This window comes from Sycon ciliatum, chromosome 1, assembly GCF_964019385.1.
Source record: "Sycon ciliatum chromosome 1, ocSycCili1.1, whole genome shotgun sequence".
Classification (NCBI taxonomy): Eukaryota; Metazoa; Porifera; class Calcarea; order Leucosolenida; family Sycettidae; genus Sycon; species Sycon ciliatum.
In genome coordinates, this window is record NC_088643.1 from 79,634,713 (window position 1) to 79,653,882 (window position 19,170).

Genomic DNA, 19,170 nt, shown 5'->3' on the forward strand with positions numbered 1-19,170 from the left:
CTTGATCAGCATGACCGAGGACTTACACTTTTACAGTGCACTGCCAGAGCCGTACCACAGCTGCCGAAGGTACCGGTGTTCCAGGAAAAAAACGCTCTCAGGGCCATAACTTCATGGACCGAGTGGCACGGTGACTTGTGACTTATCATTAGCACTGGCAGGCTAGCATCATCACAGTCCGGCATCAAGTAGTTGATGGCCGCGCTACATGGCAGAACAGTGAAACGTGGTAGTATGTTGTTCCAACGGCTAAGCTTCATGCTCATGTTGCTATCGTCAAGCAACCGTGAGGCCGCATTATGCCGGAGGATCGGAGACTCAGCCGAGGCTGTCACGAACAGTGTGATCTTGGTCCATTTGTTGTACTGTGTACTACGTTGTCCTGTGACATTCAGTGTGACTCTCACTGCACTGGCTTCATCCTTTTGTTATATGGTCAGGACTTAATTTGTCGCATGTGGCATAAGCTTTTTTGCTGGCATTTGCACCATGATGGTTTGAAGCCGCAGTATCTCATCACCTGAAAAACCCGTCACCTGGGGTGCACTGATCTGCCCGGCTGCAGAGAAACTAAGCCTGTGACTGACTTGAGTGGACCAGAGAGTCGATTAGTCGTATACCGGTATACCGGGTTTACGAGTATTACCGTATGGACTCTCTGGAGTGGACACACCCATTCCCGCAGCGCTGTATTTAAAAAAAATCTGTGCCAGTTCCGCTGAACACTGCATGCAGGTCACTCGCGTTGTTTTTCGACGCGCGAGCCAAATAACGCGAACCTGGTTGAACTTTCACGTCAAGTCAGAAATTACATGCATCTTAAAACCTCTCTCAGGGGCGTAGCACCCGCTACGACTGGTACGACCATGGCCGTACCACTTTTCGAAAAGTGTGGTCCGTCCGGAACGTGCAAAACCGTAATAAAAAAAATCAGGATCCATCGATGCATATGCGCATCAGACTTTGACCTTTTTCTAGACTCGTACTCGTAGATCTGTTATGCATCTGCAGTCGTACTGAGTCTACTGTACTCGACTCGACTGCACACTGCGCCAGAAGTGTGCCAGAAGTTCCCAGAACGCAGGATTTTTGTGTCTTTTTTTACAAAATCTTCACGGGGGAGGTCCCCCGGACCCCCTCCCCTCCAACACGGCCGCATGCGCACCGACCTTGTCCTTCGGTCGTACCAAGTTCCAAAAACCCTCCTACGCCCCTGTCTCTGAGGCTAATCATGCAGTCCTCGTTGCTTCTTTTATCTGGAACCAGGGAGTAGTACAATACATGTACCAATAAATATAATATATTGGTATTGCAGGGGCGTCGGAACCGGTGCGGCAGGTGCGGCCAAAGCCGCACCAATAATTTTGGAAGTTTTTTTTTTTTTTTTTTTTAAACATTTTCAACCTTGTTGATGGCTTGTCGACTCTTGTACAGGTACCATATTTTACATCGACAATGCGGTGTGTCATGAGCATGCATATTCTTATTTCTCATATTATTCGGTAGCATTAAAAATATGGCCTTTTAGGCCCAATTTTCAAAAAAAATCCCGGGGGAGGACCCCCGGACCCCCCTCTCACACTTTCGCCGCACCAATGTTAAACTGCTTCCGACGCCCCTGTATTGATATTGTACTACTCCCTGCCTGGAACTACTGAAACAAATGTGAGATTTGCCGTGAGTGCAGTGGGATGGATGTGCAATCTCAGGGCCCCAAGTTACTAGTTCTTTTCTCTACAATCACTTACCGAAGTCTTTGCATGGACCAGGGAGGTGAATAGGGAGTGCTGGTTCTTTGGGTCTTTGGCAGTTCTTCACCCGGTCGCTGCATCGTCATGGACATGGGCCAAACCACCCCCGAAGTGAATGCCAGAAATTGCAGAATGGCCTGATAACAAGAGTACATAACCTTTATGTACTCTTGCTGATAATAACCATGATAACAGGCACCAGGGCCGGCGTGAGTAGATCTACGAGTCGTCACCATGGTCACAGTCAGGAAAGTATTTTCCCTGCCTGGCCTGGCCAGCTGGATCCCATGGACCACTTCAGACTTGGCAATGTACCCCCCCCCCCCCCATTTCCCAATCACGCATGCTCATACATGCGATTAATGGCAGCGCATCTAGCGAGCGCTCGAGCGCCTTCACTGCACTGGGCTTCGGGCTTCACCAGGGAGTCGTAAAATACCAGGTATTTTACGACTCCCTGGGCTTCACCACTTTTTGCTGCTGCATGCTATCGCGCGCGGTCGTGTGCACGCACTACAAGAGTCAAGACAAAGCCAAAGGAGGTACATGACACTCCCAGGGAGTCGTATTTTACGACTCCCTGGCCTGGTGGTAGTTGTACGCGCGCGCGTCGAGCGCGCGTCATCAAGCTTTGTGCTGTGCATGCAAGAAAGAATGCAGAACCAGAATCGGCAAATTTTTGTCAGGGATGATCTTTTGGTTTTGCAGTATGGCCGGCAAGTTTTCAGTTTGTTTGAAGAAATACCTTGCATGCGATACTCCCTGAATGTAGAAGACACCCATGTGCTACTTGAGGCTAATATCACTGTGGACGCTGTGAGATAACATTTCGGGCTGCAATCATGGATCCTTTCGTCCAGGCTTTCAACGATGAGGTTGGTCACAGATATTTTCTCAAGTTGGGGTCAGTTGCGTTTGTCTACATTTGAGTGATTTGTACTTTTCTTTCATCACACTTCATAGCTGGGGTCCATCACGGATACAAAGCCTCCGGTATCTCGTGCTAAAATGACGGCTATCACCAAGGCAGCTCTCAAAGCCATAAAGGTCAGTTTAACTCGAGAAACTAAAGTCAATTGATGTGTGTACATGTATTAATTTTTATTATACCGTATTTTACCGGTTGTAAGTCGACCCCGGTTATAAGTCGACCCCCCTATCTGGAGGTCTCAATTCTGCGTTTTAAAGTTTTCACCCAAAGAAGCACTACTAACCACCTCCTGCTACTAACACATCAACAAATCATGTAAACATTCCTTATTGGAGGATATAACGTCCCAATCCTTGAAAAAGGCCAACAAACTGGCAGAATGTATAAACATGGTGCACCCGTGCATGCAGTGCAGGTCATTTTTTGTAAGATACTGATAGTTCCCGGTTATAAGTCGAATCCCGGTTGTAAGTCGACCCCCACCCTTTCTCCTTCTATTTTAAGTCGTAAAAGGTCGACTTACAACCGGAAAAATACGGTACTTGATATTCCCTTTCGAATTTCAAAATACCATGTACCGGTACATGAAAGATTAACTTTTCAGGGATACTGAAATAGTGACAGATATGGTGGTTTAGACATAGCAGTGTGCGTGTGTGTGTGTGTGTGCACGCTCATTGTAACGGAATAGTTCAGTTCAATTTTAGACCGAATATTTGGGTGGACCTACCTGTCCGATTTAAATTAGCACTTACTACAAGCAGAAATATTCGTCGGGAATTTAACCTTTTTGAGTGGCACTGGTCAAATCACGTTACGCAATTTGCAACAATGTGACTACCGTAATGTAGCGTTGATCCGCCCCCTCTCTAATTGCCGCCCCCTGTTGATTTTCTGCCTGTGAAGCGACTTCGGCGTATAAACGAAATACGATGTTGAACCGACGCATGCACTGCTGTACACAATCCAGCACATCGAGCCAGAACTTCCACGCTGTTGTACATCGTACTGCACTTGACAGCCTTGATCTAATTCCCGCCCCCTGCCGAAAACCCAGCTGGGAAGCGACATGGCGTGTGTGTGTGGGGGGGGGGGGGGATCAACGGTACTTTACGGTACTAACTGTTCGATTTCCACCATAGCATCAGTTGTACTTCACCGATTTTGATGATCTTGGGCTCACTGGAAAGCTCTTGGAGAGAGAGGAGGACAACAATCCCAAACTCATCAGGAGGATCCATCACTGTCCGTCGCTACAACACCAGGAACGCCACCAAAACTCCAGGTCAAATCGCCAAACATGCTCGTCCTGCCATTTTACTTTCCTTTAGTCAAAATTCTCAATTTTCTCGAGAGCATGCTAAACATCCGCGCCCATCTTCTTTGGGAGTGATGCGCCAACAAAATTGAAATTTCGTTTAGCAGAACGCGTGAAAAATTGCGAAAATTCGATCGCACTTTGTTCGCTCAAACTGCATTGTAGAGAGCTGGCGAACAAAATTGAAATTTCGTTTAGCAGAACGCGTGAAAAATTGCGAAAATTCGATCGCACTTTGTTCGCTCAAACTGCATTGTAGAGAGCTGGGAGTTGTTCGAGCCAGCAGCTGAGACTCTCCGTTACCTGCTTGGTGTTTCGATTTTGAAATTTGGTTGAGACTTGAGAGCATTTGACTGAGTTACGATCGATAGAGTACATGCGTGAGTGTCCAAGTTTCTTTGGTTCGATTTCGAACCATGCACGCTAAAGGGCTAATAGAGAGATTCTGCAACATGAAAACGCGAACGAAGTTTCCCGACTCGCCTTGCGAAAATGTGTACGAATTTTCGTACGAACATTGTGTTCGGCACATTTTCGTAGTTTGCACGTGCCAAGTGCACCCACCGTATGCCATGACCCGATCTCACAAAACTTCCCACAAAAGTTCATTTCGTTCCCTGCAAGTTTCGCGTCCAAAGTTGCGATAGTTTGTGCGAAGTTTCTCACTTCATGACGTAGATCGAAAGGTTGCACGCATTTTCGTGTAGCAGAACCTCTCTTATAATAGGGAGGTTTCGCTCTACGTAATTACGTATGAAAATCCGTATATCATACGCGCCGGGGAGCGAGGGCAACTTCATACGTAAATCTCTCTACGGATTTCCGTAGGAAAGCTCTTTCCTACGTTCGGTCCTCCGTAGAACTTTTTGAAATATTAGGGACGTTTAGCAATGCGAAAATTCGAACTTTTCGTGGTGGCGATATTTCGCGAAAATCTATTTCGAAAAAGAAAACTTGTGAGGTTTAGCAATGCGAAACGACTTTTTCTCGAAGCTATTTGAATCTTATAGTACCGTACCGTGTATGCAGCTCAGTCTCAAGCAGGGGGCTGTAAAATTACTACTCCCTGTAGTGAAATGCGTACCGAGAAAAGAGAAAGTTACTTTCGCAAATCACTGCAACTTCGCGTCCAAGTTTTCGAAGTTTCGACCTTTGTTTCTGTACTCATTCCCAGACTCGAATTTTCTTTCGAACTTTCGCGTTGCTAAACGTCCTTATTTTTTTGCATTTTCCGGATTTATCCATGGCAAAGTTCAAGCCGCGCGAAACACAAGGTACTGTACATACACCGTACACCACGTGCAAAATAAGATGGAAACGCGGTTTCGGTTCATGTTGCATGCGGTGGGCGCATGCAGCCAACATGTCTCCAAAGCAACAAGGCATGTTTAGCAGTCGTGGAGAAATCACGTAGAGCGAAACCCAACAGCTCTGATTTTCATGTATGAAAATTACGTGCAGTTCCTACGTTATTTTCATACGTAATTCCGTAGAGCGAAACCTCCCTAATACTAAGGAGAAAAAACACACTTCAGGCTCTTTTGTCAACATCTTAAGAGTTTTCACGGGTATGCTTTCAAGCATTCCCGTGAGATGAAATACAGGCAAAGGCAAAGGGACAAGAACAGTGGAGTACAGTAAAGAGGTGATAGAACAGCGCAAAGAAGAAGATGGAGCTAAAACCAACAAAACCAAAATGCGCGAGTCGGACTAGGGCTGAAACGATTTTACCAATTACCCGATAATCGATCGATAATTCTGTAACCCATTATGGACCAATTAAATTTGTGGGAAAATGCGGCATTCGATTGACTGCTGTAACTCAAGAACGGTTATGATTTGTTATGTATATGTTGTATGCAGATCGGTTTAGATGGACACAGCTTTCATATAAAAAAGACCAGACCAAATTCGGATCAATAAAAATTGCCAAAGTGAAGTGTTGAAAACGTTTGAGTTCCATCAGAGCTGGCATCCAAAACATCGTCGTCAAGAGCATTTTCCTCAGACGACGACAGCAGGTCAGAATATCCGCTGGCACTGTCAGATCCAGTCGCCAGGTCTGCGGCTTCTTCTGCCGTCAGGAAACGTCCTGAACAACAAGAAGACATCGCAATATCGCGTCTTTCTCAACAAGAAATGTTTTTTTAGAGCGAATGCACTGTTGAGTATGCAATGTTCAGTGGGATTTTTCGTGAACTTTTTTACTTGTGACGTACAGTACGAATCAGCTATAGCGTTGGTGTTTGATTTTCGTGAAAATATCACTATAGGCGATATATTACTACAGGCGGTATGCGTACTTAGGTATGCCTGACACATGCGTGTATGGTGTCATTCGAATCAGTGCAGCGTGCAGAAGCGTGCTGTGCATGTGACTGTGCAGTACGCGCAGTGCAGAGCTGCTTCCTGCGGAAACAAAAACTTCGTGACTTTTTGACATGAATTTTCAAGGAGTTGCTGTGCTCAACAAATGTGTTCTTTTGGAAGAGAAACACTTCAACACATTCAATCGACATATCAACAATATCTGCAGGATCGATTAGTGGGAGTAGAGTCTCAGTCTGGGTCGCCATCGCTCGACTCATCACCGCTGAAACCGTTCCAAGTTGAAGTGGCAGGTCGATCGACGCGTGATGTCGTATGTCACGGAGAAGGTTCTCCGTGTCCCTGATCGTCTTCGCTGTTACCTGAATGCCTTCTCCAACATCTCGGCAGAGACCACGGTAGCGCTTCAGCGCTGGTACTCATTACTGCCTCCGCTCTCGCTCGAGGATGCCCCGGAACAACAAGCACAGCCAACGCCAAACATTTCGAATTTCCTCCGAGGGATATCATAGTCGTACCAGCGCTTCCTGACTGCCGCAATCAGATCTCGCCATGTACGATGTATACTTTTTATGATCATCACTATAGCCGATGAAAAATGTATGCAATAAAATCATTTTGACAAAGAAATCGTATCATTATACCCGATATTACTATAGCCAATTATTACTACAGTCTGTATAGCCGATCCGATATGTATAGAAAGGGGTGGTTTACGAAAATGAATTTGAGAATACGATCACTATAAGAGGTATATTACTATAGCCGATAACCCTATAGCCGATCCGCACTGTACGTAGATTTTATGGTCATTCGATCCGCATGCATCTCAGCTGCGGATTTATCGAAAAACGATGAAGATCGCCCACTGAAATCCCCACTTGAAGTTTCGATTGTATGTGATCAAAAGTCGTGCAATTGTCCATAAAGGGTTAACAATCAACTAATTGTTACGTTATAGATTTCTCAGTAGGGCTTTTGAGTCCAAAAGTACTGAAAACCCCCGCTTTGCGAAGTTCTAATCAGTTTCCCTGTGAGCAGGGTTCTAGCCAAAGGGGGGGGGGGGGGGGGGGGCAGCACCCCCTACTCTGTTTGCGTGCCCCCCCCCCCCCCCCCCCCTGTGAAAAAGTGCCGCCGCCCTTCTCATTTTCCGATTTCGTGTTTCTCATGCAATTCAACGAAAATGCAGTCGAAAGTCACTATTAGATGGTTCATAAAGACACATTATCTGGGGCAAAGTCGGGGATTCGCCCCATACGTTGCATTTAGCGTAGCAAGACAATATTGGAAAGTGGAAAAATGGGATACAGGGTAACTGTTTCCCGTGCCCCCTACTATTTTTACTTGGCTAGAACCCTGGCGAGTATGCAGTTGCCAGGGGTATGGTTCATGTTCTGAGTTTCAATTGACTTCAAAACTGCCAGGTTTCGGATCTACCCTTTCACTAATGCAGATTTTTGGGTATTCTGAAGACATGGCTTGTGGAGACAGAGCAATTTTGCACAACATTCTGACACTATTTGCTAACGGTTATAATCAATTAATCGATCGTTAAGTTAAGCTAAAGACTAATCGATAGGTGAAAATCCACGATCGTTTCAGCCCTATGCGTGACTGACCATAGAAATAATGACACAAAGGTGTGTTTGGCTTGAAAGTATACTCGTGAAAACTCTCAAGATGTTGATAAAGAGCCTGAAGTGTGTTGTTCTTCTTAGTATTATTGCATTCTTGTCTTCGAGGAAACGGGAAATGAATTTCGTCATTTTTTGTCCAAAGAATTTTCGGACTAAATTTAATGCAGTACTAAAATATCGATTTGTCTAGCCTTTCACTACGTTTCAACATCTATGGATGACATTTTCTACCAGATAAGCTGTCTTTCTTTGGAGTTGGACGCAATTATTCACCAGCTAAACTCTCTGCTTATACAGTGTAAACTTATACAGTAACTCCTTTTTCTACCTGTGCCTGTGCCTTGGTCTTTTGTAGCACTACAAGCATGTTGTGATGTGCGTGGAAAAGTTTATAGCTAAGGTAAGCGGCAATCTAAACTGCTATTACTGACATGCCCCCCTAGTGCGCATGGGTTTATGGGGTCTGCCGACTGTGAAAACTCGCATCACGTGGTGTAGTGTTCACGTTGTGCGTTCCTACGCAACTTCCTGGCCTGTTTTTAGCAAGCAGTGGAGTAGTAGCATTTCCTGGCATGAACCCGCTCAGCTTATGCGAGTCGTCAACAATACATGATCATGGCAGATGTCCAGACTGCACGTATTCTGGCGTATTCTTGTCACACTCAGCAATCCACTTGTCACAAGCACACAGCGCAGAGCTTCTTGCCAGGAGCGCCATCGTGGCCAGGCTGAAGGGGTAAATGTATCACGGTCGACGTTGTTTATGCGCTCGGTGTATTCGCTCTTCTTGCGGCGCTCGTGTTGCTGGAGGAGATTCCTTATGGGCCTGTTCTTGTAGGAAGCTGTATCCCGGTGGAATACGCGGACGTCAAAGAACGCATTCTGGGCCCTGGTCCAGAATCCGCGTGCGTGGACAACAGCGCAGGCTTCGTTCGCTGTGTTGGTTGAGGGTGCTACAAGGACTTCGCCTGTGATGGGAGCACGAGTTGTGATAACACTACTTATTGGTAATTCATGATAGTGAGTAACTACTCAATTGAGACAATGGGCGATATGCTTTACGTCCATCAAGTGCTCCTTCAAGCTTGACCAATCTCTTTCCAAATCATCGCAGGAGCAGATATAGAAAGATCTGTAATCGCCGACATTCCGCGCGTGTTTTCTACTCCTTAGATGGTTGACCAGTGGTTTCAGCCCACCCAAGGTCAAGCTGCAAGCTTTACGAGATGTTGAGTACGAACAAGGACGACTGACGACATCTTCTCCAGACATTACAACGGACAACGGGAACAAGTTATTGGGAACGGCATTTATTATATTGCAATAGGGTCGTGGGTCCAAGCGAAAGTTGGGCGCCAATGTTGCTGTTGGTTGTGTGTATTGCGTCGTCGCGGTGGTTGATATGTTTGAATGGTGAGTCGTTGTCGGATTGCTGTAATAAGTTCCTCCGCCGAGGGAGGGCGTGGCGCCAAGTCGAGGTGCCGACGCGCGGCGTCCAGGCGCGAGGGCCTGAGGATTCCGGGCGCCGGTGGTGCCGGCGGAAGCACCGGCATCCGAGGCGACGGCGGTGATGGCGCTTGCCGCGCCCAGTCGTCAAATTGCTGCGGCGACCCCCATGGGGAATATCCCATGGCTCCAACATCGCACAATTCGGGTGGGGCGGAGGGGAAGGAGGCGACGAAGGCGGCGAGCAGGGCGGTTGCGGGATCCGCAGGGCAGCGGCCATTTGCTCGGCCATTTGATATAGAAAGATCTGTGATCGCCGACATTCCGCGCGTGTTTTCTACTCCGTAGATGGTCGACCAGTGGTTTCAGGCCAACCAAGGTCAAGCTGCAAGCTTTACAAGAGAAGTAAATTATATGCACAGAGCCAACCATTACTTGTGACCCCATGGATGGTCTGTGATGCTTTAATTTTTTTATCGTTGTGATGACACTACTTATCGGTAATTCATGATAGTGAGTAACTACTCGATTGAGACAATGGGTGATATGCTTTTCGTCCATCAAGTGCTCCTTCAAGCTTGACCAATCTCTTTCCAAATCATCGCAGGAGCAGATATAGAAAGATGTGTGATCGCCGACATTCCGCGCGTGTTTTCTACTCCGTAGATGGTCGACCAGTGGTTTCAGCCCAACCAAGGTCAAGCTGCAAGCTTTACATGAGAAGTACATTGTTGCGATTCTAGGCTTCTAGCTTTGACAGCTTGATACTTCAACTTCTGTTTACTCTCGGGAATTGTACAACGCCTGCGGATGAGAATGGTGCACAACCATTGCAGGTATACACAGAGCCAACCATCACTTGTGACCTCATGAATGGTCTGTGGTCATTTAATTGCGGTTTACACTCGGGGAAACCAGAGCCAAACATTACTTCTGAGCTCATGAATGGTCGGTGAATTTCGATTGCTGTTTACACTCGGGAAACGTGGAGAGAGCAAGATATCTTCCCGATAGCGGATGGTGTGGGTGGGTGTCTGTCGAGCGTCATAACTCAACGATTGTTGATTGCAATCGCAACCTAAGAGCTTTCTCTTCAATAGGGATGTCAGCGCATCTGCGCATCAGGGCTAGCTAGCAGGGTTAGCACGCTTTAACAATTTTGTTTTCTTGTTAAGTTGGAATGGTTTTTGACTGTTATTTCCCATATTAATCGGAAGGTAATGTTATCCATGTGTGTGTGTGTGTGTGTGTGTGTGTGTGTGTGTGTGTGTGTGTGTGTGTTTCTGTTTGTAGTGTCGTCCTGAATATAAACTACAAGGGCTGTATGTTATTGATGCTATCCTGCGACAATCTCGTCACCAGGTATGTCATGTCACACTCCATTATGCTGTGGCACTTTCACAGATGTGTGCCACCTCTGGGGATGGGGTATGGGCCGGATCAGAACACAAACATGTAGCTAGCTGCCTGTGGACGCTGTGCACACTGGAGTAGCCACGCGGACGCTTTCCTGCTGCGGCTGCGGCTTTGTCCTTTATCAGGGAATCGTTTGCAGTGAACTGAATCTTGTAATGCTTGGCATTTCCATGTAGAGTGCATGTCGGCTGTGTTCCTTCCAACTTGAGCTTTGGACTCTGTGTGTTCACTAAATCCACATGGCAGTCTAGAACATGCAAGTGCAATGCAAAATCCTGAAGGCCTGTCCGTTTTGCATGCAAAGTGACACATCACTTTTCACTGGGATTTTGTGTCAGAGGCCGATCATCACATCAGGCTGTTGCAAGCACCAGGGAGTTCTAATATACTGGCAGACTAAGCCACAACATGAACGTATGACCAAGGATTGTTTCACAGGCGTAGTACCATGCCTGAATTTTATTGGCAAATATTGTAGATTTCCTTTAAAATGAAGGAATCTTCATGGCAACACTGAAAATGACTGCGAATGGACCAGCGCATTTGGTTTTACACATTTTCCGACTCCATGAGGACCTATTCCCTATTGACTGAGTGAATGCGATTTATTTTCAGAAACAAAGAGGTCGATTCTCCTGCCTTCCTCAATTACACCCGGCGAATTTTGACAAACGAGTTGTGCAGTTTTCCATGGTTAACATTGATGTTGATGAGCACAAAGTAATGGGGGTCGAGTTGGGTCCCGTAGTATTAGTTTAGCCGACACTAGATCATGATATCTCATGGTAGCAAGTAGCGTCAGTGTCTGAACTCAAGCTGCCTACCACTCTGATCTCAGAGGGGACTCAACTCAAATCACCAAATGATTATAAATGGCCTGTAGCTCGACGCCAAAACTGATCTCAAGCAGGCCCAGAGAGCCGTATCATTCAAGATTGATGAAGGACTTGAGAGTGAATGTTCCTCTTTTTGTGTGACATTCCCTAACATCATGATGAGGCCACTTGATCAACCGGTTAATTAGAACTCCCTGGTATAGCTAGGTGTGTATCTGACTCAGGTGTACACTGTAATTTGCGACATTTTCGTCTCATGTCTTGTGTTGTGTCCGTCACGGCACCTACGGTTTTAACTTGTATTGACTGGCAATTTACATATAGCGACTGCTTGGCTGACTTGAATGTAGTTGCTCCAACAATGGTTGTAACGCCATCGCTAAAAGCAGCCAGTGTTGCTGTTGTTGACTTGGCATGTTGTGGTGATGTGGCAGAGCCATTGCACCATGCTTGTGCCAATCCAGCAGTAGAGTGTTTGGTCGGTTGCCTAGCAGTTATGTCACGCAAAGGCACACAATGAAAACCTTGGCAAATTCCAGTTATGTCAGTATGTTCGGACGGTGTGTTGCTATGCACACTCTCTTCTCTCGCTTTACTCAAACCACCACCACTGCGGAGTTTCCCGGGATTCGGCTTTCATTCGTCTCGTGAATTTAACTGTTTCTTGTGCAGAACCACAGACCCGCGCCTCTGTTTGCAGTTTCCGAAAAACGACTTCACTGTACTCACACTGTACTGTGGCCGAACAGTGGCAATTCACCTGATCGTCACCTTATAGAATTTGTGCTGGCCATCTCGGCACAAGTGACCTGCACTCACACTTATTGTCCATATATTTTAGGGCTGGAACGTTTTATTCCACTCAACTCTCGCTCTTTCCAATCACTCTCACTAAATTGGGCAAACTGTGATTGCGTTTCTGCTTTGCTTATGCCATGTGCTCAAGTTAGCTTTCATGCTGCTTGCCACTCTCTAGCCTATCCAGCTAGCTTTTACCTACTCTCAACCTTTATAATGGGTTACCTCTCTTTTGCATGTAGTAGTGATACTAGGATGTTAGTGCTTGGATGTACTGTATATGATAGGTCTTCTCTACGTAATTTACTCTGGTGCAAGGACAACCATGTTGATGGTGTAACCTTCATAACATTTCCGTTGTTGTTGAAAGCGTCCAGGCAGGGAGGGATGTTGGTGTGTGGATCACAGAGTTCCTGGGCTGCAAATATGATGTTAGATATGGCATGTGTTAAACTCACTGTTCCATGTAATCTCGTGTGATAAGTGATGTATGATACTTGCATGTATGATTGTGAAGTGTACTTATGTGAAGGATATTTTCTGATCAGGCCAAGCCCGAATACCAGTAGTGTCCACTAGCACTTGTGTTTCGCGTCGGGAGATCGTCACCCTGAGCTGGGATTGGTTGATTGAACACTGATGCACCAGTTGCAACCAATCCAGTCCAGATCCATACAGACAAAAAGGATCCCATGAACGAAGATAATGTAGAATATCAGGAATTCATGACGAAGCCTTTGCAGGAGATGTCTGCATATGGATTTCTCCGCGCGTTGAGAATGGCAGGCGCGTTTAGTTAGTAAATTAGTCACAGGATTTCACTAGCAGGCGCTAGAAACTGGGAATGCCGATTGCAAAGAATATTCCTGCTTGACACAGGCTGGGAGAGTCACCGGCGCGAAACACTTGTTTATTAGCTCGCTCTATATTATGACCCTAACGCATTTACAAACATGGCTTCTAGGAGGGTGTATTTGCATTTGCCAGTGGTTAGTGCTATAGAAATATCTCTCTTGTTTTTCACCTTTCCAATCTTGGTTATGTTGAATAAGGATCTTGCACCACGCTATTCTCTCGGTACTCAATAAACGTTCTCCACATGCACTTCATACTTCCGACCATCAGGGGTATGCAGTAGCATGTCCATTATCTGTATCATGGATATCACCACCAGCAGCTGAGCAGTGAGGATGGACGGAGGACGGTGCAGCTAGCCCTTTGTAACTGCGAGGACAGCGCAAACATCTCAGCAGCATGGCCTGTCACGATGCCAACTACCGGCAATGAAAAGCTGCAACACACTGTGACAACTCACGTTCTAGGTGCATTGACTGGCTGTTTGTTCAGTTTGATTGCAAGGCTACATCTACGCTGCGTTGGATTTGCCATCACCCGATGTCTGCACAGAAGTCCATAAGATGGGAGGACTAATCCTACTTTGCACTATTTTCACTCTTGTTATACTGGAGGTAGAACAAGGTTCAGTGCATTCGACACAGCAGCTAGCACCTGTCCTGAAGCGGGCACATGAGCTTGAAGGAGTTTTCTCCTGTGGGGCCACAACTAAGCTTGGACACCAGCATTTTCCATCCTCATATTTTGTTGCACAAGTAATCCTGTATTACAATTTATCAATAGTGTGACCGTGTTGTTGACCCAGCCGGAAAAGAGCACCACCTGTGCAGTGAGGTCAAACTGGTCGTAGACCAGCTGGCATAATCTGATATGGAGAAGGCTGCTCAAAGCATTTGCTATAGTTATCTGAAGATATGTAGCATGCATGCTACACTGCTCCCGAGCTACCTTCAGGTTGTGACTCTGGTCCAGTGACCACCTGGTTTCAGCACCCACCTGGTCTGTATTGACACTACCTTTTTTGGCACTGAGTGAGCAGGACTCACCCTGGTGTCCAACACTGCCTGCACCATGGGTATTTGCTGAAACCAGGTTTCACCTATATCATTATGCATAATTATACACAGTACACTTTGCATTGACACCATGCACTGTTGCTATACCGGTATATGGCTGCCATCGTCACTTCTCCGGCCAGGAGGAGGGTAGAACCGCTGTACATATTGTACCCATTTCTTTGTTATTGTCCGCATTCAGTTCGGTGGCGATAAGGAGGTGTTTGGGCCGAGATTTGCCCGTAACCTTTCCAGCACGGTACAACATGTATGGAAATGCCCTCCCGAACAGCAGGTAAGATATAGCTTTTTGCCCGCATTGGCACTAGCAGTAACAGAGTGAGCGGCACGATCATTCCAGAGCGGACACCACTCTGTATTTCTCAATCACACGTGCAGTGCTGCTAAGCGTTGCTGCTTCTGTACAGAGAAAAAAGGCTACATTGGGTTGATCGAGGGACAGGATTATCGTGATTTACCTTGTATGTAACACACAACACACCATCTACAGTGCATTTCAAAACTATAGACGCGTAGGGTTTTTGAAATATTTCAAATTTGGCTGGAACTTTTTGAGAATAGTTTTCGGTATATTGCTCAGGATCGCTCCACAATTACTCTCATAGTTTCTAAAGGATTGGATAACAGACGCCCAATTTGGAAAAATTTATGCACAAAGTGATCACAGATTTTATGTGGTATAGATGCTGGCATAACGGTTTTTGCCTAGGTACGCGTCTATAGTTTTGAAATGGACTGTAGTATACACTCCGGAGCGTGTGTCATTCAGTCTCTAAGGATCTGTTATTAGAGAAGTACTCTGGAACAATCCTGATGCAGTTGAAATAATGCACAGTCTATTATAGGTGACGTTGTCTGATGTCCTGCTGAGAAAGGAGTATTTAGTGTCCATACAGAGGGTTCTGCTTACTGCGAAACCTTGAGAAATTGTGAAAGAGCATATGCCTGGGTTAGAGTCTGTGGTTTAGCTAGTTTGGGGTACAGATTTCTACCCGGGATAGTGCTCTCTACGCCGTGGCCTACGCAAAGAAAAGTTTGCGGATATTGTGCGTATCTTCCGATTATGGCAGTAGACCGTAAGAAACAACCGCATTTGTAACGGGAGATTCCTATTATGCGTTTGCATCCCCATGTGATATCTGTACGTGAATATGAAGCAGATTTCCTTCTTCACGACATGTGATGTACAAGGCTGCAAGTATGCCATCATGTATTCCAAAGTCTTCGTGCCGTGTTCCAAAATCGTTCCGCAGTGACTATAGTAGTTCAAGCCACTCACACCCTACCTGCCACTCTTCTAGATTTCAAAAGCTGCAAGGCATTGACATGTGACGCAACTTTCACTCGTCTAGCTATGCCTATGAAGTCTCTACGTTTAAAAAAAATAAAATTGATAATGGCAACTAATGAAATCAGTTGCGCTGTCATTCTAATACGCCCACACGTTCCAACAAAGTCTAATTAAAGTTAGCCAGGATGCTTTCAAGAAGAAGAAGAAGAAGAAAGAAGAAGAAGAAAAGAAAGCATGCAGGGCACTTACACAAGGACTTACATTGTAAGTCTTTATGCGCCGTGCGTGATGAAGAAATCGTGTCAGCACTCCAACTGCAACACAAACTCTAAGCCAACAAACCCAATGACACACAGTGTGCATACAAAGGGTTCTGAAAACACCCAGTGCAGACTGTAAGATGTGAGTTATGGTGAGGACTGCGTCTTACCGGCCTGTGTAGAGCCCCATGAAGATATAGAAAATATCACAGAAGTCCTGCTATACATGGAACGTGGAGAAATCACGTAGAGAGCAGGTGTTTGGGTTAGAGTCAACGGCTTCGCGTGTTTTGGGTCCAGATTTCTACGCGTAGATCTGTCCTTCACATGTATCAAAGGAGGCGAAACCGCCTGTTTGTGGTGCGACGTTAAATAAATTTCAACAACAACAGATGAGGTTCTCTACGCTGTGGCACACGCAAAGAAAATGCGTATGGATCTGCTGGGTACATGGCTATCATTCAAATGCAGGCAGAAAACTGCCAAATATGGAAGGGGAAATTCCCAGTACACATTCCACGTGATTTCTCTACGTGAATGTAGAGCAAAACGGGTTTTCTTTACGTTACAGGAACGCGAAGGGAATTCCCGGGATTCTTCGCGTCCCGTTCCCGTAACGTAGAGCAGAACATCACTATTGCGGAACAGCCTCAAACTGACAGACTAAACTGTTGTGCACTTCACAAAACACTGACACACCGTTGCCGGTAGATTTTCACTTGCCATGACTGAAAGCTAGTTACTGTCCGCATGACGATTGTTCTTGTGGAAATGGTGCGAAGCCATTACATGAGGATGGTGTCATTGGAATGCTAACTCTTGCTATACTCATGTACACGTATTTACATTGCATGACGCTAATATTGCATTTCATACAACGTAGTCATAGACGCAAGATCCTTCATGAGAGTTCTGTCTTCACTTCCAGCATATTCTCAAACCATGAATTTAATGTACGAGTACGTGCTTCACGCCAGTTTCTATAGAGCTCTTGCAGTAGGCACGTGTCTGCACTGTAAACAACACGTGCACCTAACACCCAGAAGGCATGTCTTATCAGTTGGGAATCACAAAAACCTCCCAACCAAGAATCTAGCAGAGCTCGGCACTTGTCCTCTGCTCTGACCACTCAGTCCTAATCCAACCCACATGGCAGCAGAAACAGCACGGTAGATCTCAAACGTTTTGGCCATTGACCATCGCCAGTGAACAAATGATTGTAAGCCTTATACATAACCGCGTGGGAGATAAAGTGTGCACCAAAATACGAGTAGCTGTCGAATGCATTCACTTTGCTACATGTGCCGATGAACGTATGCATGCTCCAGGTTACCCATTTTCCAAATAGCAGACAATGCTTCGACCAGAATGCCGGTTAAGAGTGTATGTAACGTTAGTGTCACATTGCGGTGCAAGGAGGGATGGGTCATGCTAAGTACTCAGCTAGAGTCATTTATAGATCACCACAATGATGCCATCATTGACATGAATCCACGGTCGCACCTGTGTAGAAAAATCACAGCCATGCTCAGAGCTAGAGGCCGGTTGCTAGTACCCCCGTACAGCATGTGGCAATGGTGAAAGTCAAAAGACAGCAGGCTACACTGGCTACACTGTGTATAGTTGAAGTGGGGTGGTAGGATGAACAGATTGTCAGCAGGTTGGGCCAGAACCAGTGAAGTGAGAAAAGTGTCACAGAATAGTATATCTTTGAGTGCATTTTCCTCCGCAGGCTGGACAATGCATCTAAAGTTTTTGGGTTTAATAGCACAATGCAATGTACAGTAAACAGGACGAGTATTGGCAAGAGTACATAACTCCCCAGAGTGTGCAACTCCGATCCAGCTCTGCATAGGGTCTTGGTCGAGCGGAATCGGATCTTCTGATGTCATGCGTACACTCCACACCAGCGCAAGGCCGGTCTCGAGGCAGGGCACCATTGTTTTTAATTCCGAGAGTACCCGCGACTCCCCGGGTTCCCCTCAGATGTGTACGGTATTATGACGCAAAGATCCGATTACGCTCGACCAAGACCCTATGCAGAGCTGGATCGGGCATTGCACACTCTGGGGGGTTATGTACTCTTGGTATTGGTTGTGCAATGGTGAAGATGGCAGAACCCAATTTTGAAAAGTGAACCCGTGACACGCATGCGCACACATGCACACACACACACACACATGCACACACACACACACACACACACACACATGCACACACACACACACACACACACACACACACACACACACATGCACACACACACACATGCACACATGCACTCGAAAATCTGGGTCGGTCGGTTTTTGAACATGGATGTATTGGAGTTTCAGAATGTAATGTAGCTTTACACATACATAATGGTTGGCTGCTGTCATACACTCATAGTCAGCTAATGGCATGGACTAAATGCTAGCGTTGTTAGTTTGTACAATGCCTTATTATAGATAGATGTACACATACAACAAACATGCCATTGGGCACTTTTAGTGGTGGTAAGGTGAAATCCAACCTTGTGAATATCACAGCGCATGCACGGCTCAAGCACGGCAAGGCAGATAGCATGATGTGAAAGTGCTATATTCATGAAGTCAGTTTTTTTTCTCTTTTGCCAATACTGATGGTGCATCATAGCTTGACAGCATGCCCAAAAGAAAGAGAGAGAGAAGGGGGGGGGGGGGGGGGGGGAGGGGGTGTATCGTATTTCCGAGGTCTAAGTCGCTCCCCCCTTTTCAGGCCGAAAATTCGTACCTTTTTTAAACGTTCGGAGTACCGGTATACACCTTACGCCAGATTTTGAATTTTTGGCCATCCAAACTCGGTGGGTACTATTACATGCTAGACGTTTACCAATGGTTAAAAAGTTGAGAAGCACGACTGAAGTTCCAGCAAAAGTTTCTTTGTTTGTCCTTCACTCTGAACTGACAACGTACCGGATGTCCGCACCTTTGAAGCCATGGAGGTATATTCGATTATAAACTTAAATATAAAGCCAGTCTCAGCTATAAAGCCATGGGCTTCGCAAATGAAATGACATTTGAAGTATGTTTTGTAAAAACGAAGGAATAAGTACTATACTAACGAACTTACATCCTAGCAGGAAAGGTGAACAAGTGGATTTAGATTGAAATTTCTGCGTGGACTTTGACTTTTATGGCATGGCGTAGTGGGTGAGTCATTTTGCATCTAAATTAGCTAGGAAAGCAGCGGTGTTTCAAACAGAAGGC

General features: G+C 45.9%; 1 protein-coding gene across 1 annotated transcript in view; it reads left to right on the forward strand.

Annotated features, from left to right (window-relative positions):
* Positions 1-2,425: 2,425 nt before the first annotated feature.
* The window catches only part of LOC135805717 (SR-related and CTD-associated factor 4-like), a 33,850-nt gene continuing 17,105 nt past the window's right edge, over positions 2,426-19,170 (forward strand). Inside the window, exons 1-5 of the mRNA XM_065319801.1 lie at positions 2,426-2,626; positions 2,715-2,798; positions 8,321-8,365; positions 10,705-10,773; positions 14,574-14,666. Of these exons, the coding sequence (XP_065175873.1) occupies positions 2,594-2,626; positions 2,715-2,798; positions 8,321-8,365; positions 10,705-10,773; positions 14,574-14,666 (324 nt within the window). The 5' untranslated portion in view covers positions 2,426-2,593. The remainder of the gene's footprint in view (positions 2,627-2,714; positions 2,799-8,320; positions 8,366-10,704; positions 10,774-14,573; positions 14,667-19,170) is intronic.